At 34.4% G+C, this 27,949-nt stretch overlaps 1 protein-coding gene across 2 annotated transcripts; it reads right to left on the bottom strand.

Moving 5' to 3' along the window:
• Positions 1-30: 30 nt before the first annotated feature.
• Positions 31-27,109, bottom strand: LOC123708415 (protocadherin-16). Of its 2 annotated transcripts, XM_045659108.1 has the most exons (16): positions 26,957-27,109; positions 22,831-22,940; positions 15,478-15,540; positions 13,108-13,197; positions 12,614-12,813; positions 11,890-12,087; positions 11,045-11,272; positions 10,212-10,397; positions 8,274-8,519; positions 6,839-6,985; positions 5,508-5,731; positions 4,106-4,226; positions 3,392-3,543; positions 2,608-2,759; positions 2,170-2,378; positions 31-703 (listed from the first exon to the last, which is right to left on the bottom strand). In XM_045659108.1, exons 2-16 carry the CDS (start codon positions 22,886-22,888, stop codon positions 623-625), a joined length of 2,355 nt encoding a protein of 784 aa, XP_045515064.1. In that variant the 5' UTR covers positions 22,889-22,940; positions 26,957-27,109; the 3' UTR covers positions 31-622. The 2 variants fall into 2 exon arrangements, with proteins under 2 accessions (XP_045515064.1, XP_045515065.1); XM_045659109.1 differs by lacking the exon at positions 15,478-15,540.
• Positions 27,110-27,949: the final 840 nt, after the last annotated feature.

Raw genomic sequence — 27,949 nt, 5'->3', positions numbered from 1 at the left:
CTAATAATAATTAATAGACGATATGTAATATACAATAAATTATAATATAAAAATGAACAATTTTAGGCACAGTTGATACCTAATTATCATAAAGTATATTTGTAACAACATTACCCGTTCTAAATTAGTCAATGGAATACAGTTAAGAAATTCTGATGTACTCGTATACACTCCTAAAGTACGCCATATTCAAGTGACAAGTGACGTCGTATAACTATTGCGTATATCGAAGTTTGACATTACTATACTTTACAAAAGGTCAATATTTTATTTTATCAATAACAATATGTTAAACGGCATACAGTAAAATTTTGATTGACGTTCTAAGAAATTCAATACTCATAGTTAATTTCAACTTGCAATTAAAATAAAAACTTTTATTGATTGTGGAAAAAATTACTCTTATTAGGATAGAAAAAAATTGACCATAGACTAATTTGGTTCTATAGCAAAACACATGAATGTTTAACTGGTGGTCGTGGAACTTACTTTCATTAATAACTTTTTTTATACAGTCGTAAACGCCGTTACGCAGTTTTAATAAAATATTCGTCACATCCTTGTCCTATAGTATACATTTTATATATTTATATGTTGGAAAACAATTTTATATATACACTTTTCAGAAGTACACGGTGAGATTCATATGTTCAGCGAGTGCTGGATTTGTTGCTTCCGCTACGGAGTCACGATCGTTTGCCTCCTAATAATATTAAATTAATTGCGTTAATTATATATGTACAATGTTAAGTTTAAATATAATATAAAATGGTTGTCTGTAAAGTCGGTTTACGGACGACAATTTAACGTGACAACGTCATAACAAAACATTGTTGAAATTATTGCATAAATTAAGTCTTCGAGTGAAAGAGAGATATATGCGGCACATGCTCGTTTGCACATTGTACAATGAGCGTAACGGGACAATGAGACATTTATTAGACGTTGTCACGTCAACAATATAGAAACATACATAGAGTACTGATATAATATCAAATAGCTACACTTATTAAAAATTTCATTAATTTATTCATTATGCTTATAAAACAAAGCCTAAAATATCACAATTAATTATTAAATTAAATATAAATTGACTCTTTTTAACCATATCCAATCAATCCTTTTTACCTAATCCGCGCTAACGAAGTAATTCAGACTAAGGATATACAACTTCTCGACCTTAGCCATTTTATGGGGGTACTTTATTGCGCACATCGCTCTGCACTACCGCCGTCGTGGGGGGCTCCCCAGCTCCATTGACATACACATACACCAGCGAGTGCTGCGAGAGCGAGGACGCTCCGCAGCACCTACGAGGCCTAGGGCCGCTCCAGGCCCAACACAAAGACCGCCGTTAAGCGGGGCGCGAACAGATACCCCCCCCCCAAGCCCTTGAGCTCACTCCAGAACTTCCACCCTGCCCTTTAGGTGATTGATCAGTTACCACCAAGCTGCCGTCCAAGCTGAGGTCCGAGTCTCTCAGGAGACGCCAAGCCCAATGGCCCCGTATGTATGCATTTGTATATCAGTGTTTCTTGTAATTTTATTTTTTAGAAGAAGTAAATAAACTTCTAGTATGTGAGCCATTTTAACTCGGCCGTTCGTCACATTTGATTAACTTATTTTTAGTTTCACTTAGATTGACGCATTCTATTATCAGTCAAAGGATTAGTTAATATATTATCGTCTAACCTCTCTTATGATTCCTTTACTAATTTTATTCTTATCCTTACGTCAGACAATTGTGTACCTTTCTTCATGTTAAGGTATATCGAGGTATGAAGTCAGGGCTTATTATTTTAAGTTAGAATTGTGTATCAACGGCCACCGAACTGTTCATTGTGATTAAAATTTTTTGGTTGCCTAAAAGAGATCATTTTCTAGCGATAAAGCCACCCATTGCAACCTAAATAACTCTTGCTTTATTAGTTTAGGATACTCTTTATTAAAGGTAATAATAATAATAATCTTCAAATCTCTACAGCTTTTTAAACCTACTATAAGCCCCAAATAGTTATGAGGGCATTTTATAATATTTATAAAAAAATATGTGTTTATTAATTTAAGCATTACAATGTGTAAGATTTGGGAACATTTTTAAGTAAAAAATACCTTTATATATATGAACATACTTTAGCTATTTAGTGTAAGCAATATAGGTACACTAACCGTGTGACGGTTATCGTCCCAGCTAAGCTTCTTAACGCGTGCAGGAATTACCGTACTAGGCCAGGCGACGCCCGATCGTCCCGCCGCGCCCGCTATGTGATCGCTCATAAGCGCACCCGCTCCCGCTGTCCGTTCCGCTCCACTTATCGCTTCAGGTGGCGATGGTGCCACCTTACTTTTTCCTGGCCCGCGCTGTGAGTGTTTTACGTCTGGACAAAGCATAAAAAGTGGTAAAAATATAAAAAAAAATTGTAGGCTTATCTGATGTTAAGTGGTAGATACTTGGTTACCTCAATGCCACAGGGCTCACCAGTGCGTTGCCGCCTTTTAAGAATTTATAAATTATGGTAACATAAAACATTATTAACAGTAATATTTTTAGTAATAAAAACTTCCGTAGACTGCATAATACATACAAACATAAAAGATTATACATACTATTCTGCTCTTGCCGTATATCAAGGCTGGAGGTGGAATCGAGTATAGTAGTGGCGCCCGCAGACACGCTCTGTAAAGATCCGCTAGTAGCCGCTACTACTCCGCTACTTAGCTTGTCTGTCGTGGGATCACCTTTGGGAATACGGCGACGGCTAAGGAAATATGGGTAATTAAAAAAATATAATACTATTTCAATTTTTTTTCAACTAAATAAGAGGGACGTTAAGAGAAAAAAAAACAAAAATGATTTAAATTTAAATTTTAAAGAATTCTTTAAATTTTATAACTATCTATTTACAATTGTCTTTTGTTAATATAGCTTTTACACATTAAGTAAACGCTTTGAAGCTATGTATTATTCTTAAAAACTTATAATTATTTACATAATTTTAAATTTAATTGTTTCCGACGTTTCGCGTGCTTTACAGCGTTCGTGGTCACGGTCACCGTCTTATCTTAAGATTTCTAAAAAAAATCTTTATATATAAATCATATCTGGGTTTGTTTATAATTAAACTCCTTAAAAGCTGGGCCGATTTTGATGAAATTTTTGTGAGTTGTCAAATCAAGCCAAGTTGATTTGAGAAGTTAAATCAGTTAAATAAATATTTTTTGTATTTAACGTCGGTCGGGTGCGCTAACTTTGCACAAATTTCTAACACCTTAAAGAAAGTTTTTATACATATCTTCGACTTGTAAGCTTTTTTGTTAATATTTATATATATGTATGTATATTAGAAGTTTTTTAATCCAGTAATTATTAGAACAACAATAAGAAACTTACACTGTACATATATATATTAGTAGTGCACACACAGCCAAAGCCAGAAGCACCAACGCCACAACAAAAGTAGCCAGGACACCACTGGCACCTGCTGACGTGACTTCCGCACCTAGACCAGCACCACTTACGTGTACTGCTACTGGGACCGAACTCTGGAAACATTAAATGAGTCAGGGAATAAAAATGGTTCGAATAAATTGGCAACCTGTATTACAGGTGGGCTGAAAAGTTCGTAGGCTGACAAATAGATGGCGCTACTAGTATTACATTAATATTTAGTTAGCCCTAACCTTCAAAAGACACTTGTACGAATTTGAATGTGTATTCGTTTGTGACATTTGTTTGTTTAAAAAATTATGTTTGTTCAATCGTAATACGGCTCAGCCTTTTCCTGTTCTCAGACCTCAAGGAAACGCTCGCTGGAAATAAATTGCTCTGATGAAGAGGTAATCGCCGAAACGGAAGCCCATTTTGAGTCTAAAGACAAATCGTATCGTGGTATCGTTCTCGAAGGTGCTAGAATAATCAAATCAAATTCTAGCAAAAAAAAGTTTTTTCTACGTTACCCTACGAACTTACAGCCTATCTATTATATTTTTTTCCTGAAAATCGAACCGATTAAGGAAATTTCTTTTGATTACATTAAATTTGACGTGAAAATTGTTAATAGAATGGATTTTTTTATCAATTGATTTCTATAAATTATGTCCATACCTGTCTCGGCGGTGCGCCGGAATCGTGTGCGGTGGCCACTAGATGCAGTACCGTAGTGTTGAGTGACGCCACCGCCTCACCACGCAGAAACAACTCACCCGCCGCGTTCACGTAGAAAAACCTAATGACGTCATATGATATATTTGTATGTCAAAAAACCGATTTTGACATATCGGAGTCACATTTAGAGTCTTAGCTAAGTGTGAGTCATGATTTCTTTTAATTACATAATAAAAAAACACACACACACGAAACAAAAAAAATATTAGAAATATTTCATAATAAAAAAATACAAAAAATCGCTAAAGTACTATAGGCTCTAACAGTAATAGAACTTTTGTCAATCAACGAACTAAAATAAAAATATATTCCGTAAATCTATTGTACGGTTCATCGAGGTGTTGGAGGATTTTATTTTACTCTACATTAACAATAGAAAAAAAGCGATAATGAAATATTGATTGCTATGTAACGAATGAATGCAATGTAACAGTTGCCTACGTCTTGCTACTCTCGGGGCGTAACTCGGATTTAGGAATTCACCACACTCATAAAACTATGTTATTTGTTTACTAAAGTAATACAGCGAATCATATGCTCAGTTTTTAGATGATTAGTCCTAATGAATAATACATAATGAAGTAATGGCGGATGTCGCCTTTTGACGTAAACATCAGACAGAAGCTAAGGCACTGTAGTACTGCCGAATTACTGTCCATGTAACCATTTTATTAAGTATCACAAGCGCGAATCCCGCGCATACTTTAAGCTCTTTGTAGCCCACAGAACTAACAATAATGATGGAATCAGAAAGAAAATGCTTTGAAACTAGACTATGGCTCGCGCAACTTTTTTCTGGATATCCAAAGTTGGTCACACTTTGGAATCAATTTTCCTTTAGTTTATTATCAATTTATTTTGGTGTTTGTTATGTTTGCCTATGAGAGTAGGTGGCCTAGTGGCTTAAGCGTGTGACTCTCATCCCTGAGATCGTAGGTTTGATCCCCGTCTGTGCACTAATGGACTTTCATTCTTTGTGCGTATTTAACATTCGCTGGATCGATGAAAACATCGTGAGGAAACCGACTGGCCTTATTAGACCCAAAATGTCGACGGCGTGCGTCAAGCACAGAAGGCTGATCACCTACTTGCCTTTTAGATTGACAAATGATCAGGAAACAGATACAGAAATATGATGCCCAGACCTAAAAAGGTTCCAATGATTTATTTTATTTTTTGCCTATAAGTGCTTGTCACAATAAATCTGGTATTTTTCCTTTATGTACCAATGTATCAGAGTGCCGAGCGTTGACATGCTTTTATAAATAAATAAATCAGGATGAGTCAAAGCTTTCACACGCTAAAATTGTCATGACCTAAAATCTGACCAAGAAATACTCACGGCGCATGAAGTCCTCTTAAAGTCAGTGTAACACTATCTTGAGCATCACCATCGTATACGTCTAACTGCCCCACTTTGATAAGTCCAGCGCTTGCCCCACTTTGGCCATTCAGACCATCTTGCTCCGAGTCCAAATCAGCGCGGAACTCGTAGAGAGGATACCGGAATCGCGGCTCCCACTCATTCACGTTGTCTACGGTTATGTTTAATGATGCTGTATCGTTCTGTAAGTGTTGGTCTTTATTAGTAACTAGATTTGTGTGGATTTCGTGAAGGGATACTGTTTTTGGACCACTTTTACTGATATTTCAGTCAAAATTCACCGAAATTCCCAGGTCCACTAACTATTGGTGGGGAATAGAAAAATCTATTTAGTTTTCGTTTCCCTAGTTGGTAAAATAATAGCGGATCGGACAGATGCTGTCATGTACACGCATCTTACAGACAAAAAAAACGAATAATGTAAATCAATCTCGACTCCAAATCGAAATCAAATCTGTCCAGCCATAGGAGTTTAATTACGAACACATGCACAGAAGATTTATACATATACCAGCTATATAGATAAATACATAGATACAGACTGCAGCGCCATCTGCCGGGCTGATTTGTGAATCTAAACCATTCAGGGCGCCACCGAAACGCATACATAAAATCATTTAAACCGGCTGTTTAAGAGGAGTTTAGTGACATACACATTTACAGTAGAATTATGTATATAAAGATAAGGATTGACACGAGTTAAGTTCGGTTGCGGTTGTTGTAGGGATGTTGTAATGTATGTTAAATAAAACACTTTCTTTGAAGATGGGTGACAACTGACTTTAATAGTTTTAAAGAAGAGGTTATAAGTAACATAAAATTAGGGGTTTAAGTCGACCTATTGGACATTGTCGTATCCGAGAATGTTATATTACAATTTATGAGTACATAATACTGCAATAATAACAGTATATAGTAACTAAAGTGCTCATTTATTATGGTAGCCAATAAATTGTTTAAACAATAATTTCTAATTATTTAATAATATAAATATATATATAATAGTTATTGATGACTCAAAAATCGACATTTCTGACATTAAGGGACCAGGATCAAACGCCGCGTTTTTGCAATTTTTGTTTGCAAGATGTACTTAGAGTTGTTAAGAGATGACTTTGTGAATTTCAATAAATTTAAGATAATTTTTTTGTGTTGCCTTAAATTACATAAATTTTCAGAGCTCAACAATCAAGTCTAGAACTAAACTAAAGCATTGGCGTAGTATAATCAATGAAAAAGGATTTTTAGATATCAGTAAAAAAATGGCTGTTTACTATAAAGTGACTTACAGTTGCGCCATCCGTCACCATGACTTGGTAGTAGTAGGTGGCAGCAGTCTCGTAGTCCAAGGACTTCCGTAATAGTACCTCGCCTAAAGAGTTGATCGCGAACTTCTCCAAGAAACTGCGCTCTGATACGTAGAACTGGAGGGGACGCTGCAAATAGTTTGATATTCAAGTTCATCTAAAGCTTTAAAATGTTCAGCGAGAAGCGCTTTTCGCTGGATTGCGCAAATATTTGCACGTTTAAAGTATAAAATATTGTAAAAGACCGCTACACCGAAATGAAGCTCGAAGTGCAGTTGTATCTCATCATTACAAAAGGAGCACGAAATAAATAAATGTACAGACACCGGCAAACTTCTTCAGCATTAAACAAGGGAGTGGGGGAAAGTTCACGCATCGTACACAGCGCGGGACACAAACGTCAACTGATTTACCAATCACGCGATCCACACGTCACTCTTTCGTCGCCCCCCCTCCCAGAGATACCTAAAAATCGCTTCTGGGCAGGTAAGGGCATTTATTCAAGATGTTTGCAGGTATCTATGTCGCAGTAAAGTAGTTAAATCAGAGAGTTAATTGAATCTCTAGACAGTAAATTAAATGTCGATATTCAATCAAGTCGCTAGCATTTTGATTTAAATAAACGTTTAACTATCTGTCTGACCGAAAGCTAGCGTGTTGATTAACAATGTAATACTAGATGATAAAACAAGACTTCGCCGTGATTATTTCATTCGTTATTGTTATTTCGGTGTGATCGTGAAGAACTGAGAGCTTGGAAATTCCGTGTTTTGCTCTATTGTAAATGGTTAGGTTAGGTTAGTTTAGGTTAGTCGTGTTGCCTAGGAACGTTTAGGAAACTCGTGAAACGTTTCGTTCACTCACTTGTCTGACGGAACTTTGCGACTTTATTGAAAATTGAATGAATGAAATTTTGAATTAACTGTCTAGAGATTGAATAAACTCTCTGATTTAACTACATTACTGCGACATCTATACCACAAGAGTAAAATTTAATACCAAGTAAATTTTGTAACTTGTTAACGCTTACGTCGTCCCTGATCATAGGTACGATTGCTTCCAACAGACTCACAGCTTTTTACACTTTACATTTAAAATAATTTCAACTGAGGCAGTGGCGTAACGTGGACTGTAATAGTGGGCGCTGTCACACTAGTGAGGCCCCTTTTTACCTGACTTAAAAAAAATCCAAAGGAAATCTTCAAATAGCCAAATACCATTTAAAATAAACGAGAAATTTCCTAACTTTAACAAATTTTGAATTTTTTGCAAATTTTTGCTGCATATTTTTATATATATATGTTACTTTAATTCAAGATGGCAAGGCCGTGATCTAGGGCTCACTCCACTCACGTCCACCGAATGCTAGGAGGTCTGAATAAAAGTAGTCTTTAAAAAAATTGAGAGTAATACTCACATCAGTATGAGGTGACGTGTTAAGTGTGAGTACCAAAGTTCCCACGGCTGCGTCTTCTGGCAGTCGTGCGACATACTCTTTTCGTGTGAATTTTATCTCTTTCTGCTCAGCTGTTGCTGTGACTCCAGGTGTGACCATACTGGATCCGGGTTCAAGTTCAACTGCTGCAGAAGCCCCCCTCCCCACTCTACGTCGCACAGATACAGTGGCTAACGCGTATCGGTCTGGGTTGTCCACTTGCATCGCCTACAATTTTCAATTTTGGTATGTCTTGATAGAATCTTATGAAACAATATATGGATATGTTTCTGTTTTACAGAAGTTAGCACGTAATACCAAAATATTTGATTTTTGAAGGATCGTTTGGAATGAATAAAATAATAACACTATACAATTCATAGTAAAAACTGGATTTGTTTAAAAATAATAAATAAATTTTGAAATTCGCTCGCAGGTATATTTTTTTATAAAACTAATTTATATATCATTAGCTTAAAAATTTCTTAACAACCTATTGGAATTATGGTTGCAATCTCTTCTTTTATATACGTATTATAAATTGTTGGTCCTTTTTAACTTTATATGGGACACAGAGATCTAAATAATAGCAAAGTCATACAAAAGGGATTCTTCTCAATGTAATACAATTCTTTGTTTCGTCTGTTACACTCAGTAATTGCTAAAACATTTTGGCAGGCTCAAATTTTTAAAGTAATTTAACATAAACTATGTTTTTAATAACTATTAGAGACTTTGACTTTATTTTACAGTCAACAGGCTAGGCAAATAAGAAAAAACGTCATCGATTCAAATCATCAGCTGTTTGATCAACTTGCTGAATTTCAGGCCGTTAGTTAAACAGCGCTGTTTAGTTAAGACGCTAATTAAGCTGCGACATATTTATTGGATATTTGTAGCTGTAAGGTTATTTATAATTAAATAAATGTTACTTCTATCTATACATATATCTATTATTTCAATAGGAAACCATTTGATCCAATAATCTTTATTTACGGAACGTATACAGAGCCAATAATCCGCTTAAAGCATTCTGTAATTGCAGCACAATTCTCAATGTTTATTACTTCAATACGATGTATGCATGTCAATCACCTGTCGATACTGATATAATATGAAAGATTCGAGCGTTTTAACTGTAAAAGCGAACAGTCTGGGATACTTGATGTGTTATGTATCATCATAAACTAACAATGGGCGTGGTGAGACTGATAAGGCTGTGACTAGCTTTGGGAGTATTATTGGTGGCGATACCCACATAGCCTTCCTGCACTAAAGAGTGCGGAAGTGAATGCCCCAAGTAAATACAAAAAGATTCGAGTGGAATAAATGAAGACTATGTATTAGGCTGACAGATGCCCACGTGAATTTCTTCTGTCATTGAATTTTGGTTTTGGACTGATAAGGCACTTTTATATCTTTGAATCAAAGTTTCCAGCAGTTAGTTTGTTGCCTATGAAACTTACTGTCTTATTCGACTACGTTATATCAACCTACCTATAAGCTTTAATTAGTTAAATTATTATGATAGGTTAATTTGGTTTGGTTTAAAATGGTTTGGAGACACAAGGCTAATAATATTTTTTGGGGAGTGTAAAATTTATTTGAACTGGTGACCGAAGGCCGTTTAAGCACACTCTCAACGTGAGAGGGCTCGCGAGTGTGTAACCGGCTCTTTTTAAACGATTTCAAAAAATATGTTTACAGTTTGACGTATGTAGGTAATATTGTTGGAATTGGATAATAAGTTTGTTGCTCTAATTATCAAGAGCGTGTGCTAAATTTTATAGGTATGTATGTTTGTTTCAAAATTTCGCAAAACCTAATCAAAATCGATTCAGCTTTTTAAGCCAAGATAAGGTAGCCACATATTTCTGGAGATGAGGTTTATATAAAACTTTCTTAAACTACTTGACATACTTTGAGCACAACAGTAAGGGGCAGGTTTTCCAGCAGCATAGCAGTGGCAGCGAGACGACCAGTGTCTCGGCTTACGCGCAGCCTCTCAGCACCAGGTCCAGAAGCGGAAAACACCAGGGGCGCGTTGATGCCTTCGTCCTGATCCCATGCTTTGATCGGCCCTGGATTCGTCTCCAGTTCCGTCCCCTATAACCCCAGATGTATTGTTTTATCGTATCGTAATGTATTTCTGTACAGTACAATTAAAATAATTCAATAAAAAGGTAGGCAACTGGCTGTCTTATTGCTTTAGAGCGATCTCTTCTAAGCAACTACGGTGAGAAAAAGAAAAGGACATGAAAGGGAAAAGGGAAAAGGGCATTTAAAAGGCCGACAACGCACTCACGAGCCCTCTGGCATTGAAAGTGTCCATGGGCGGCGGTATCACTTAACATCAGGTGAGCCCGTTTGCCCCGTTTTATAAAAAAAAATCAGTCAGTAAAAAAGTTAGGGATGTGATGTGTATAGACAGACAGAATAAATATTAGTCCTTAAGAAAATTTTATTTATATAGTATTTTATGGAAAAATGTGGTCACCGTGACCACGCACGCTGAAAAGCACGCGAAACGTCGGAAATTTTTTAAAATTTAAAATTATGTAAATAATTATAAGTTTTTAATAATAATACATAGCTTCAATCCGTTTAAAAAGTGTTTCCTTAATGTGTAAAAGCTATGTTAACTAAAGACAATACTATATTAGTCCTTGTTATAATTATTATTCAGTAAAAGAACTTGGAAACCGTTAGATCACGCTAAGTTATCCCAAGATGTTACATAAATATATACTCACGTCCTGAGCATCATCGGGTATCACAGCAACATAGTGCTCATGCTCAAACTTGGGGTTTTGGTCATCCGCATCCAGCACTTCCACGTACAATGTAGTGTCGTTGTACCGCGGTGGGGTACCCGCGTCTCTGGCCCTCAAATTCAATGTCAGATTGTGAACACGCTCGTAGTCCAATGGCTTGGCGATGACCAACGTACTGTCCAATTCGTGAAGGAACTTTATGTACTCCTAAAATATTTTTATGGTATATTATATGGATTGTCCACCATAAAATGGAAGTGGCTTCAAGATGGACAAAACACATTTGAAAGGACCAGATAATGAAAGGGACGATCCCAAAATGTGATAGTCGGACCTTTTCAAACGTCCGGCACACTGGCTCCAAGTGACTTGTAAAAGTGGAAGGCCTTACACCCCTATAACCATTCATTATAGTCCACTTTAATAGAATATTATATTTTATTTTGGAAGGTCTAGGTTTGGAAGAATCTAATTGGAAGAATAGCTTACGATAACTACCCCCACATTCCGTGATTATAATGATGGAAGGTAGTCTATCGAAGTAAATATCAAACAATGCTTTACTAATTACCTTATCATAAAATAAGATTATTAGTTTCATTAATTATTTATTTATACATATATACGTAACAGGAAAGTTACAGGGTCCTGAAATACAGCTCTAACAGCAGGAGCCTGGAGTCCGTGTTTCTTATCTGTTTTTGGCAATTAATAAAATTATTATTGAATACTTTTTATATAAGGAGGAATAATAGTTTTATCTTATTATATTATATGAGAGCTGTGAAAAGTTAAATTGTTTTTAGTTAAGAAATCTGAATTACAGAGTGTGGTCCCGGCAGCACAGAGTAATGGACGGTTGCATGTGGTCCTGGTTGGTCCGGGTCTGTGGCAGTAGCGGCCGCAACTCGCGCACCAACAGCGCTGAGCTCAGACACACGAGCACGATATGGAGCTCCTGACCAGACTGGCGCGTTATCATTCACATCCCATACCCGAACTGATACAGGTATCACGAAACTCTGTAAAAATACTAGCGTAAGGGTTTCTAGTCTGATGAGTTAAGGTTGCTCGTTTAAATGTGATTTATTCATCTGATCCTTACAAATACGCAATATGCTATTACGCTTTTCGTTTGAGCAATCACAAACCAGCGTAATCGTTTTTGTTTAATCTCTTCCCGTACATTGGTAAGGTTCGTGGATATAGAAATGTTGATGAATGAATTTTTACTAGTTTTATGAGCTGTCACACAATTTTTTCTGTATAATATTTGACATGTAATACCACTTTTGTGACTTGATATGAATTTAAACGTTGTATTAAGCGAAGTAATTATATATATATATATATTTTATTTGGCAAACAACGGGACGAACAAAAGGGTCGACGCAGCCCGTGGAAACCATTTTAGTGGGTGCGTTGCTGGCCTTATTTAACATAACTTCGTGATTTCGTTACATTTCTTGTTATTTAATTTTTGCAATATAATAATGTTGTCAAAATGAAAAAAAAATCATTGCAGAAAGGCGCTTAGCCTGTACTTACAGGGTCAGCAGTATGCCGCCTATCACAGCGTACGTTGACGTATACGCTGGAGGGACCCAACTTTTCCTCCCGATCCAAAACTCTGAGCAGCGTGAGGTTCTTGGTCCCAGGTGCGATACCCACTGCTGCCCCGCGTTCTTGCAACTTAAGGGATATATTTCCGGACTCGTCTTCCGGGTCTCCATTTACGCTTAACGTGCCTGCCAGAATATATTTATTTTTAATTTATATTAATTATATATTAAAGATGCATAGATTAATTAATTAGTGTTGCTATCGGCCTTTATATTCTAAACAATAGATTTTGAAACGCAGACAAGAAAAGCGTACCAATCTTTAAAATGCTTGCAATGCACTTGCGAGCCAGGCAGTGTGTCCATGGCTGTATCACTTAACATAAGATGGGTTTTGTTGTACAAAAAATACGTTGTATAATAGTTCAGCTCTTTTCTTTCTTGTCAGAATAATAAATAAATAAAAATGTATGATGTTACCTATTATACTACCAACGGGTGTATCTTCACCGATGAAGAAGCTCTCCACAGCACCGCCATTCATCAAGTAACATCGACTGTCCTGGATAGCTGAAAAATCAAAAATACAAAACATAATGTTTTGCAAGGAGAATTTCTTTTTGATCGCGCCACGCGATGACCACTCATCGCGGGATTGTTTCTGGTGACTTTCGTCACATTCTTGAAATTATTTGCTGTGGATCACGTTCTTTGATTGTCAATTATTAATTTAAAATAAACAGAGTTGTTAATGTTATTTGTAATGTTAAAATGTTATTTGAGTGGAATTACCACATTGCCATAACAACCTAGATATTTAAGGAAAAATATTGCAATCAATAAAAATTAGCGCCGCCTTTGAAATAAAAGAACAATACAGTGCAGTCACGATATGAATTAGTTAATTGACCAACGGCTGTCGGCTGGACAAAGTCGGTAGTTAGCGTAACGCTAAGGAGGTCAACGGTTTCCTATGAATTGTTAGGGTTTGAACTGTATTCAGGTCATTAGAATAATTTTTATAATCAAACCTTCCCTTTAAAAAATCATGCTAAATATCCTCATACTCAAGCTATATTTCTTACAATAGAACCTCAGTTGCCCAAGGTGATGTTAGGCAATGCTTAAAATTCTTATGGTCAACCGAAATTCGGTAATAAGGAATAATTGACTCACATACTAATTATTAAGCTAATTCTGATGAAAAAGCAGTATTTTTGACTGCAGTCTATTGACAAAGATCTGGATTGGAAGAGACCTCTGGAAAGGCAATATTATATCTAAAGGTGACTAAATTTTACCTAAAAGTAAATACTAACAACACTACTATCAACATTTAAAATGGAACTTAAGGATATAGACATATAAATATATTATAATAAATATTATTAAGAATAACGACTCTAAAAAAGTTTAAACCAGAAAAAATCAAATAAGACATCTTGAAAAAGATGTCAATTGCAACTTTCTACAATCTGTGTCTTTATTTATCTTAATGTAAAAACTTAATTAGAGTATGTCATAGCTTGATTAAAGTCATAATGTGCGTGATTGTATGTAGAGCGTAAAAATGATAATTGTGCAAAAAACTACGTGTGTCTAATTGACAAATTGTGACCGAGTGAGAAATGGGAATTGCGTGTTACCGATAGCTTAAGAACTGTTTTATTGATACGTAATGTGTGGCACTGATAAAAATGCAGTTAGGATACCATTCTTACTTGCCTTGTGAAACGAGCATATGAAAGGATATTTTGTTTTGCATTTATGACAGGATTTTGGGCGTGAGCCATTAATGATACTTCACTGCCTTTCTCAAAATGTATCTTAATTCTTAAGTAGTATGATAATTATAATTTATAAAAGATATAATTATTTACGCGTAGAACAATTGTAAATATTTATTAAGCCAAATATAAAAATATAAAAACATTCTCTCCTTACCATCTCTCCTCCATCTACAACCAAACCTTGCCTGCAACCAGTTTTATTTCATCTTCCCATCTTGTACTATCCACCTTTTTTTTAAATATTATCAAACAATGCGTAATTAAAATATTGTTTGAATAGTAATATTTTTTTTATATTCACTTTTTATTCTTAATTTAAGACCATTGAATTCGATCAGTTTGTATATTAAGTGAGTTGAACAAATCATTATATTCCTATGAAAATAACGATCACAACCAAAACATAATTGTCTTCAGATGCGTCATCCGAAACCGAACCACTTTCATTTCAACACTTTCCCGTGATCTATGTCTGACCTTTGACCATTTAGATTACCTCTATAATTTACGCAATTGTCTTTAGATGTCTATAGTATTATTTATATCGACATTAAACTATTGAATAATTATCTGCTTTATGAGTAGTGTAAAATATTGATTCGCTACCTCGATATTTCCTCATCAGTTCAACGAACTAATTACTGATTCATCCGTGAAATAACTATCAGATTAAAGTGAGATTATTTGAGAGAGGCGAAATTATTTTATAATAATATAAGTAGCAAGTGACCATGCTTTGGCAAAGCTTAAGTAACTAACATAACGAGTCGAAGCGCGAACTAAGTCCACAATCAAAATCCTACGATCATATATATGACTGACGACTTAGTTTACATATTGCAATATTAAAAGTCAAGACTATATATTGACGCATTGGATTTGTCATATAGAAGTCGTATTTAATGCTAATCTTGACTATGAATCTCAGTCTACATCTGAGCCAAAGTACTACCACAGTAAACTAATATCTAGAACTAATATACAAGTCTACAATTACGATGTGCATGTTGTATAAAATCTATGAATTGTTTTTTTTTTGTTTTATACTAAATCCACTCACCCTTAGATCGAATAGAGAGCGCGATAGCCGCAAGTGAAGGCATATTTCTTCCATCCTTGTCAGCTATTATAAGAAATATACTCATTACCATAGAGAATTAGCTTAGAGATTACGGATGTGATAATGCTTAACACTGAGGCGATGCGTTTGGACGTTTGGGATTTTTACTTTACAAATAGAAATACTAAGACCGGAAAATTAACATGTGTCATACAAAGAAGATACCGAAGATTGAACATTGCCAATAAAACAGAATACCAAGACTCATACTCATCCATACAAAGGGTTACAGCGCCGCTGGACGTAGTAATCAAAAAATTTAGTTAATTGTATATTGATTGCAAACATTTTCATGGCAGGTGCGCAAAGACAAGCGAGGTGTACAGGAAGTCGGTATCGCAATAAATCCCCCACGACGCTTCCGGTTTATTTCAAAACATACTGGAAAACTATTTTAATTAATTGTTATTTTAAATATTTTTTACATGTTGGTAAGTAATTATTCTTTAAGGTCATGATTGTCGAAATATATTCTTAGTAAAGCACTTGATTTACCTTAAACCTAGATGTCCTGAGATTAAATAAATTTACGTTTTACGAATGAGCTGATACAAAACGATGTTCAAAGGAATACCCCAAAGGTTTTTAAACAAATAACTGGATACTGTTATCAAGTTTAGCTATTTTTAAAATAATTAAAAAACTAAATATAATATTAAATATTTCCATTAAAATGTAAAAACTTATACACAAATGACAAAGATAACATAACATGCAAATAGTTATCCATAGTTATCGTTGTAAATAAAGCTTATTTTATTAATTAGATTTATCTTTCTCCCTCAGGAAAAGTAATAATCAGGACCTAATTTTCTAAGTGCTTTTAAGGCACTAACTTTATTTATTATAATTATAATGATCTATGATTTATTTCTACTTCCGACTCTTATAAGAACCCATTACGAAGTATTGAACAATTTCAAAGAAAGTTAATGCGCTAACACATTTCTATAGCTGATTACTGCAAAAAGTTAGTTCAACTTATATTAAAAGCTTTTTATTAGCATTATATCACACTACTATTATATGTACGGTAAAGATGAATTACAATGCTTTCAAACCAAATGAAAGTATAGAATTACGACTATATCGATTAGGTTCGCGAAACCATAAGTGAAGTACCACTATGATCTCACGCAAATAAAATATAGCCATCAAAAACATAATTGGTAAAAACAAAGTCTCGAGTTATGTAACCTAACATTAGTTAAGTTAGATATATATTTTTAATAATTAGTAGTGCAAACAAAATGTTAGCAACCTCGCGCACTTGAAGCCAATATGAGGCGTTTAGTTTTCCGATACTAATAAATTGTAATATAACATTCTCGTTTCCGATAATGTCCAATGGGTCGATTATACTTATATTCTTTATAGGTAACAGATATGTCACGTAATTAAGAAAACATAAATAAGTCAAGTTAGTTTACTAATGTTAGGCTAGCAAAATCCCCAAATTTTATGTTACTTATAAGCTCTTCTTTAAAACAAATAAGGTCAATTAACAGCTTCAAACAGTTTTACATTTATTTGAACATTCCTTTCCAATAACCGCCTCCAAACTTAACTCTCAAAACGTGTGTCATCCATGTAATACCAATACAAGTCGGTAAATTTATTCTGTTTCCTACCTTCTTTCCTTCTTACTTCTGTCTTAAGTTATTACGTAATTCAGTACTTCTGTCCTAAGTTATTACGTAAATCAGTAAATACAAAAATCAGACTTCTAATTTTATCCACAAAGAAGTTATAGCGGTCGAAAATGGCTTGAACTGCTTCGAGAATGGTACGGCCGAGCCGCTTTTTAGCTCGACTTGGCAGACGTAACGCGGGCAAACCCCCAGATTACTATATTTTTGCTCTATAGAAAAACAGATACATAATTTGGTCGAAGCGCGGCGAAAACAAGGCCTTCGAAAAGTGACAAAAAAAAGTAAACATATATCTGATTTCTTGTTTAAGGGTTGTAGGTAAATGGTCACTAATCGTTGGTCGCTGGGGTCGTCTGTGACGCGTGATTCCGCTTCCTTTGACCGGCTACCTGCTACCGTACTATTGTTTCTTAAAGGCTTTATGTTTACTACCTTTGTTACATTGTACCGATCTTTCTTATATACTGATTCGCTATGTTTCTTCTGTTATTGCATTCTATTGAATTTAATCGTAATTTTCAATTGATTTATTACTATACTTAATTTTCAATTAACTTAGTTCAACTTTTACGGGCTGGAAATAAAATTGTGCCATATATATAAATGAATTGATGTTCTTTTGTCTCCCTTAAACTTTAGATTGTCTGGACCGATTTAGTTAATTGTGATCTTGAAATATTTGTGGAGGTTCAGGGAATATTTAAATTTAAATAGAAAACATAAATAAGTAAAGAAAAATACTATAAACGACAATTGAATTTTCCAATAAATTCCTAGCAAATTCTTGTATTTTTTTAATGAAAAATTGTCACTTGGTTGTCATATATTCATAAATGCCTGCAGAAGTTTGTGTTCCATAGCTGAAGTATGAGCTACGATCACTGTGGTCCGTTTTAAAAAATTGTGTTAAATTTGACACAAATATTTAGGTGATAGGAAACTCACCGAGTAATGTAGCGAGCGGTAAAATCATAATTGAGATATCGCAAATGCATAATTTGCATCTATCATAAACAAATCAGCCGGAGTCGTTCAAACAGAAATGTTCCAACAGGACTTCTTGGTTGTTCACTCGCGTGACCAATCTAATAACGGACGCAGTCTAGTGCGATTACTAATTACAAGAAGTATTTTTATTTACGTAGTTTAATACTTCGGGTAATTTTTTTATTATACACTTTGGAGTATTTATTTGTTTTAGTTGTCCCAAACGAGAATAACAATTATGTAGGTAAAATATTTTTGAACAACCAACGAGAAATATTTGAACATAGCAGTAATATTAAATATATATTGTTAATTTCTTTCTAAATACAACGGGTGCCAGCTTTGAGACCTTACAATGAACATGATAAGGACGATCCTAAAGTAACTGGATAAGTTCTTGCACACTTTTAAACAGATGAAGCAATTTTAAAGCAACGGCAATAAACAGAGTGTTACGGGGACTTGCGGAACGGATCTCTGAAGACGAGCAGCATTGCATCAGCGATCACTGACATCGTTAGGTCATAGCGAAACTAGAATAAAGTCCAATTATGCTGAATCGCGTACCCGTTATTAAATTCTAATTTTACGTTAATAATTTATGGGGTGATAATAAATTGAGGAAATTGTTTATGTACTTTCTATTACAAGCTAAATAATAGCGTTTGCAACTTGCCTGAGTACAAAATATATTCGATTAAAAACAGTAAATATAGAACGTAGTACATATAACTAGTCTGGCCATAAGTTCTGTTACAAATGAAAATGCATTTTCTCCAACTCTTTAATTATTTTGAATTTGGAACACGTATATTATTTTAAAAACTTTTTGCGCCATTTCACACATTTTTTCGTGTTCGTAATCAAATTTCAAAATGGAATGGGGTGTTAAAGCAAATATTTGCAGAGATCGTCTTGCGCAAAGTGGGTATGGAGTTGTCGGTCATATTCCAGACACTTTAAAAGCAGTATCAGTCGTGTGTTCGTATATCGTACTATCAACAGATACAACAACACTTCGTCTGTCCAACACCAGCGGACGCGTGCTGTTAGAACTGGAAAAGCTGCTATAGTGCCGTTTCGATTTCGATTCGTCGAAACCCCATTGAGAAGCCAAAAATCTTATCGCGAGAAATGAAGATTACTTAATTTTAAAATAATGCGTTTCATTTGTGGCTTTCACTTATGGCTGGACTAGGTATATATGCTAATCAAGAAATATTATATAGGTAATTTTATTTTTAATTTGGTTTATGTCGCTGTATTTGTTGTGCATACTTATAATTGATGAAAATGCTGTTGTGTACTGTCAGTGTGTGTAAATAAATTTATCGAGCGATAATCTTACGTTAATGAAGTTTTTACAACATGGAGAGCCTCAACATGCGCGTAGCGACTTTTAACAATATATCGTTATTTCTTACAAATACAAGATATTTATAAAAATATATATACGTGTTATAATTATAAAGTATTCTTACATTAATATACTGAATATATATTTTTTTAGTATGAATAACACGACTAAAAATAAAGATAACAAGACCGGGCACGAGAATGTAAACTCAGCAATTTATAGTATATACATAAAAGAAAAAAAACAATTATAACGATTATAAAAGGTGCTTGAAAGCAGTGGGGGAGAACAAAAACAACTTTGAACAATCGAGTGTTATAGGAAAAACTTATTCTATGTATCTGGGCACGTGGTACTTTTTGTTTCTGTATTTTTAATTAATAGGAACTTTAAAATTGTCATAGGAATTAGACTATAACAGCCCATAGTTAAACGACGCATCCATATCCTCAGTTGTAGTACGTTTTACTCTCAAAAACAAACGTATTTTGGTCGTACATGAGAACAAAACGTGTGCTCAGTTTTCTCTGTAGCGCACAGGGCATCCATTTCTCCCTGTGAATCGGAGCGAGACCTCTCTCTGCTTAGATTTTGTTTTCTATTTTGCATTTTAATGAGTAAATACCGCGACCTTCACGAGGAGGACGAACCACTTATTCCAATCACTTACAATATTAATGGACGTCACACAAAACAATGGACATCCGAAGTCGCTGAGTTAAACAGTGGAGAGGAATTACTTATAACAAAGTCACGCTCGCCATTTTGATTACTAAAATTATATTACATGTCATTTTTTACGTAACATCAGGTAAACCGTTTGACCCCTGTTATATAAAAAAATGCTTATCATAGTGAGTTAGATTACTATAATACACTGGCTAAAATCAACTAAGCGTTTTTAAGGCAGTATATGCCGCGCACATATGTGGAACCTTGAACACTGAAGTATTTCCAAACCAATTCAACTAAGGGTCCTTCTAGAAAAGAGTGTACCAATTCTTAAAAGGCCTTTAACTCACTTTATGTCCAGGGGTATCACTTAACATCGGATGAGGTATTGGCCATTTGCCGCCCTGTTATATAAAAAAACGCACAGTCTCTCTCTCTCTCCAATCACGTTCATCATTAACTGTTCGATATTTTTGTTACTTGCTCATAGAAAGACGCATAGATGTTCCGATTCACGAACTTAGAGTTATCGAGAATAGTACGATTAACCACTATTGTTTTATAGAAACATTCGTTGATATATACATTTTATCCCATAGACTTATTACAACCGATACGTCAATTATAACTCGTTAGATATAAAAACTTTTAAAGAAAAAAATACAATATCTCATGAAGGTTTTAAGGATTTTTTATCTAGCACCATTTCCGACATTTTGAATTGAGAAATAAAATATCTAAACAACAATTTTAATGAATAACTAAAGTACTAGTAGCAATCGTAACGTCCTAAGGATATTGGTGTAATAATAAATTGGTATTGAATCACTTCTGTCCGCATTATACATAAGAGCAATTACGTTTTCCCTTTTGGATAAGTTTCACATACAAGGGATTATTTACGAATTAATTCAAGGCAATTGCTATCATGTATTGTTTTTAAAATCGGGCCCAACCCTTCTTAAATGATTTCACTTAGGGGCTGTTCAAGTATTACGTAAGCAGATTTACTGCAATTTATCACAATTGTCAGCAAAAGTAAGCAACGCTCTCAAAAATAAAAATAATAGTACATAAGCGTATGAATTTTTGTAGGAATCCTCGAAAATGCATTTCGTTTTCAGGTATACATAATATGTTGCAATAAGTAAATAATTACTGTTGACGTAATCACCAAATAAGAAAATCAAAGACACAAGCCCAAGAACACTCCCCCCCCTATAGTGCTTAGTACTTGACCGGCATGTATATGTACATGAAATCTTTATGTAGTTATTAAATTGGTTGTTTAACAATGGAGGTTACATTTGCAATGAATTTTATTGCACCTGGTATAATTCTGAATTATGTAACCTAACTTTATTTAAGTTATAAATAATAATTAGAAACGAAACCAAATGTAAGCAATCATCGTTCACTTGAAGTCAAAATTAAGGTCTTTAGTTTTTATCACACTTATACATTGTATTTTAACTTTACAACGCAGGTGTTAAAAACATTAAAAAATATATCTTCTTACTTAATATCGTCGAAGATTTTCGTATACATGATAATCAATATTAGTGACTATAAGTGATGGCTAGATGTGAATGGCCGTCAAACCACCCTAAAAACCACCTCTTTTCCCGCCATGTAAAACTAGGTCTGGGGTGGTAATCAGATTACATGATATACGATTTCCGTTTGGAATGTCCAGTGTAAAGTAACAATTTAATAATAAAAGCATTCGCATTTGTTTGCCCCGTGATTCATTGGAGGGTTCATATATATTAGCCTAGATAGTTAACGGTCTATACGTACTTTAAAGGGCATATAGTTGAAATTTTTTATTTTAAATTAGCTTTAAAGTATGATATATCATTTTGACGGACGTTACTATCTTAGTGGTGATAAAAATTTCTTTAAAAAAGGGTTTTTTTATAAGTTTATTTAAAGTTTTGCTTGGACTTTATTAGTGCAATATTTTAGCGTGGTTAAGTGGTTAATGAGTTTCGTAGTCCGAGTTGCGTACAAACGTATCGATACTTCAAGAATTATTAAGCAGCGTCTGGTCTGGTGATCAGTCCATAGAACACGTTGTCGTCCAAGGGGAGATGGAGGGCACTAGACCGCGCAGTCACCTACGCGTAGGATTGACCAGATCAAGTCTGCCGTAGCAGGTTCACTCAATGAGTGCAGCCGGATGACCTCTAATAGACGACGATGGCGAAAGGAGAGCAAGCCTCTTAAAAGCATCACATCTGCCCCTTCTAATATTACTACTACACAGTGATCACGACCGCTCTGTCAAGTGTACCGGATAAGAATAAGAGATGTGTTTAATTTTCCCGCTATTTTAGCAAAAATCCGAAACAAAATTTTCTGCACATTGCAAACGTCATTTTATGGGCAACTTTGAATTGTTTGCTTTGAGCTTGTAGGACGGAAGAGCTGAACAAATAAACCTCACTCAATCTGCACGGACTAGCGTGACCATTGCGCAACAGAAAACGGTGTATCAATATATTTTACAACGTTTTTGTATGCTCGTGGCTTTTATCGAATAGCTTTCAATAAGAGTTTCATTACAAGTAAATTAGTTGTCTTATCCTCTCTTTTTCGCTTCTTGACAATGTTTTTACGTACCTTGGGAGCGTACGGTCGGCGCTGCGACGAGGAGCGCCAAATATAGCAGGGCGCTCATGCTGCCGCTACCGACCGGACATGTCGCCAGCCTCAGCTCTTCTGTCTAGCCACTGAAACAAAACCTAAAAGTAAATTCAATATGTCAGACGTTAATATACACGACCTGGTTGTGAATGAAAACATAAGACGAAACGCAGGTGTTTCGTTTAATTTTGATTTTTCAATCAAATCGTGTCCGAGATTGAACTAGAGCTAAATAAACTGGTTTCCTGGAGAAAGGAAGACCTTTTCCTCCAACCTTAATAGAGGATACCTGACCAGGGACTTACGCGTGGCTAAAGTCGGAAAGTTATATATATCCTTAGTTATTCGGAAGTGAGTCTAGAATTGTAGATGTCTCTACAGATTCAAGAAACGTGAAACAAAAGTAAGTTATTATACTCTGTATACCTCCAATATCTTCCAAAATACTAAAAGATGTTGCAATAAAAAAAATACATAGAAAGGAACGCTAAAAAAAATCATAAAGCAATGTCTGTTGACATAAAGATTAAGATCAAACGGCTATTTTCTAGCAATTAAGGGATCTAGAAAGCAAATACGATTCATTTCACGCATTCAAAACACAAAAGTAGCTAGAAATACAGCTCAGAGACCTATTCCGATAATTTGTTCTGTTATTTTCTAGTTCAGGATAAATTATCCAAATCAATAATATTTATGTTATAATGTTAATGAAATATATTTAAAAAGTAAAAAGGTTTTAATTATTAAGTCAAGTGAAAAGATAGAGTAGAAACTATAAATATAAGTATATTATTACTGTATCATTAAAATATATAATAAAAACATTTTGGTACCTAAAGCAGCCATTATAATGGTATAATCACGAAATAATCATATGTAGAAAACCGGTGACAGCGCTACAATTTTTTTTAGAAAACATCAAGCAAACGATTTCTTTTTGATATTTTTTTCAAATTTTATCAAAATGGAAAGCAATTCATTACTTTTAATAAATATTATTAAACTAATGTAACTCCCTCCACAAGAGTTAGAAAGCGGAAAACATATCAAAATTGTTTCGGATTCATTCGTTAGTTTTACTTTCATTCAAGATGCGATTTGCATATATTAGGTGAGCTGGGACAATTTATATAAACAATAACTAAATAACGATATTTTTTAAATGATTAGACGTTGAAATATTTATACACAAGCGATAAATGATAAGACAAGAAATAAATAAAATTTTCCTTTAAAAATTAATAGAGAAGGTACCCGTCACTCATAATACGTTAATTAATGTGGCAAATTTAGATATTAAACGCGTTTTAAAATGTATTCAGTAAATATGTGTAGCAAAAATGGTATAAGTAATGGGCGCCTCAATCTAGAAAACACTATGCAAATTTCAACTTCACTGATATTTTGTAAGATTTACCTATTAAAATCCATACGTAATATATGTTCCATTTGGCTGGTTGATCATCGAAGCATCACTTTGTTAAAGCTCTAGGCCTCTACCTGTATCATGTGTCGGCACTCGGATAATGTTTCGTAATTGATAAGATTATACAATCCCTTGGGCCAAGGATTCAATCACTTTTAATACGTTTTACGTGGAATAGCTGGATCATAATATTAGGATTATCTAAGAAACTGTTTAGACATTATTAAAACGAGTACTTTTGGTTTTCAAATTAGGTACGAGCAGTCTCATACTTTTTATATAAATTTTGATCAAATCTTAAACATTGTATGTATAATATTTTTGCCATACTGGTATATATATATACAGTTTTTTTATTTGAAATTTTAGTTGCTATGTTTATATTATAAAGCCTAGTTGAATCACTTTAATTATGTACTTTAGATTTTCACATCACAAATTATTTTTGTCAAATTCACAAAAATCGCGCCAAAACCAGACTCAAACATGCACAGACTAATACTCTGAAGCGGGCGCTGACACAGATAAGTGAAAAATTCATTCACTAGGTAAACCATAGATAATTAATTAATTGTTAACATACTTTGTTATTTATTGTACTCTACCTAAGTATACCCTGGGCACAATCCACAAACCGTGCGGGCAATTAAAAAAAAAATACCTAAGTATTACCTTACTCTACAAAGAAAACTATTGCTTTATTATAATAAATAAATTTTAGTTGTTTTTTAAAAGGTATGATATAAATAGGAATATAGAAGATATAAACGAACCCTCTATTTTTCTATGAATGTGAAAAAATAAACTTAACAGTTTATTTTTTCACCGTTTCAGCGTAACCGCTATTTTGTGTTTTTCCAAAACCTTTGATAATAACGGGCCACATACTATAACCAATCCATATAACAAGATCACACATAAGTTTTTACGAAAAAAAGATGGTAATATGAGTTTCTATAGTCAGTTTCTTATTAGAAATCTAAGACAATCGCATTAAGATTAATCTTTCCGTACCGCGCTAATTTCTTGAAAACAATAGACGTAATGTTATGGAAATAATCGATATTGCTTCTACTATGTCAATATGTCATTGCGGAAGTAATTTCTTGGTTTCCAGTCTTTTCATTCCTCGTCGTTTCATTAATACTTTTTTCATAAAATATGCCACAAAAATACTCAGCACAATTTTTTGTAGTTTATATTAAACGGTTAAAACTCCCAAAAAATACGTACCAAATAATGACGTTTAACATATTGTATAGACTTGATAGACAGTCGTCGTACTTGACTCATTTAAGAAAAATAGCTTTAACATTATCTTCTTTCAATGTATATTACACCCACATGACGCGTTTCAATGGTCAGTATGTTTTACAAGTATAGCCAGTGGATCGTAAAGTAAGGGGCCGCGTCACTGGAGAACCCCTCAGTACAGGTGCACTCAACTGTAAACCGGATACTACACCCTATCGCCTACCACAAGTAAACGTTCTAGATACGTTCCTGAGGCACTTAACTCTAAATAAAGCAGCGACATAAACTTTTTTTCTTTTTAGTTCCTGGCCGAAAATAATAGTCTAAACTTGGATAAATTGTGCGATGCTTGTTATGTTGACATATAAGTATAGGGCATTATGAACCGCTATTTATGAATGTAGAGCTCCCCGTTGTGTCGTCACGCAGGCTGAGCCTACGACGCGCTACGGCAGCTCTCTTTGCCTCATCTGTTGAGCAGGTTATGGCTTAATTTTAAAATAAAAAATCGAACGGGGTACAAAAGTTGTATGAGATGATTAACGTTTAATGTCTGACATGCCGTTGATATTTGGGTCAAACATGCCTGTTTTCTATACACTCTACAAAATAATTTAACCGCCTCGAATAAAACGAATTAAAAAAACATTAAATATTCTAAGTAAATTAAAAATAGCACACGTGCAGCACAGAAAAATCGCCAAGAAACATGCAAATAATTAATTCACTTTAAATAGGGTCGGCGCCGTGCCGTCCACTCTATTGTTTTATACTTTGAGATTTAAAACATAAAAAATGCTATGCGATTAACGGCTATAGGAAAACAAAATTCATACGAAAACCTGTGTATACATTATGGCATTACTCAGGATGGTTAATCTAGAAGAGACATGGTTAATCCTCCAACCCTGTGGATGACATGACGGCGGGCCATGTTATGTAGAAACAAGGAATCAAGATTAAAGAGGCCAATGACCTTAATTACAGACAATGTCGGGCATTGTACTGGCATAATGCACCACCGCAAAACAAGTGTGATGCAAAACATATCAAATTGCAACCTATCATTGAGACTCCTTTACTCGCTTTTTAGATCATTGTTGATGGTTATTTGTTCAAGTATAAAAGATGACAGTTGAAATTATTTTTGTATTATGGTGTGATTAAACACAAATGTTAGTGCATGGGTTTCGCCCGAGCTCTCTCCTCGTACTTCATTGTCACGCGAGTTTAATTTTGACTATTAAGTAAATTATACAGTTGAAAATTAATGTAACACATAAAAAAATCATTAAGTAGCTCCTTAAGTAATAGTAGGTTCCTTAACTTAGCTTCACAGTTAGTCAGGATTAAAATACTTATCTGAGTAATAAATTTAAACAAAAGTAAGTTTTATCAAAAATAGTAAATCCAACTTACCTTTAAACTTTGCGAAAACCTGTACTGTATAGTATTTGACTAATCCCACGAAAATGTTTTTCCATATATCGCCACAACCACTAATAAGGCGCCAAAATTTAAGACAGATAAATAAAAAAATATGAGCACGTTTGACGCACAACGGAACGACCGTAATGGACTATACGCATGGAGCGATCGTCAAAGACTGCACTTGTAAGAACGTCGTCACGCGTGGTGATTGTGGACAAGGGTTGAGGGCGACAGGAGCCCTAAAGTTTATTGCGTCAGATGTGTCCCGGTTTATGAAGCTCTACGGGGATGACATTAACTTTTAGGCCTGAATAATTGAATTCTAATTATTTTATCTTGTAGGCGTCAGTCATGGTAGGTAGATGAACTTTTACACATATTTCTTAGTATAAAAATAGGTTATTTTCCATTGTAGGTCCAATTATTTCAATCTAAACTACGTAACTTACTGAATAACTGGGCTGTTAACATTTTGGATATAACTATAGCCTTTGTTATGAATTTATAGTTTAGTATGCTTACGGTGAAATATATCGGTCCTGTTGTTCTAGACATTTGTCGTTACAAATATATAAGTTTTACCTCTTTATTATATTAGTACTATACATAATATTAAACGAAGTGTTTTAATTGACTGACTTAACTCACCGTATAAATTATCTGTGATTAACCGCTTTTAATCAAAGGGGTTGCAAAATAAATTGCCAATATAAATTGAATATAAAATTGTCTTTACGCGACTTACAAATTTATCAAAAACTGTTTTTGCTTATGGTTTATATCTCGCTATATCCACCCGCAACCGATTACTGGAAATATTATGTTATATACTTAAAATAAACATAATTTGAATATATTAGATATTTCAAATCTAATAGATATTCAAAAGTAACGTACGTCTTATCGTATATTCCGGAGAAAGACTACGATTTCGTTATCATTAAGCTTTGACCATCTATGTCGATTAAAATTATTAAAGAA

This window comes from Pieris brassicae, chromosome 4 (assembly GCF_905147105.1).
Source record: "Pieris brassicae chromosome 4, ilPieBrab1.1, whole genome shotgun sequence".
NCBI lineage: Eukaryota > Metazoa > Arthropoda > Insecta > Lepidoptera > Pieridae > Pieris > Pieris brassicae.
The sequence above is the reverse complement of the archived record's forward strand: the minus strand, read 5'-3'. Positions and strand labels throughout refer to the sequence as shown.

Coding starts and splice junctions, on each gene's coding strand:
- LOC123708415 (XM_045659108.1), bottom strand. CDS start 22,888: ATGAGCGCCCTGCTATATTTGGCGCTCCTCGTCGCAGCGCCGACCGTA. Junction 10,398..11,044: donor TACCCGATGATGCTCAGGAC/GTGAGTATATAT, acceptor CTGGGGTTATAG/GGGACGGAACTGGAGACGAA. Junction 2,379..2,607: donor TATACGGCAAGAGCAGAATA/GTATGTATAATC, acceptor TGCTTTGTCCAG/ACGTAAAACACTCACAGCGC.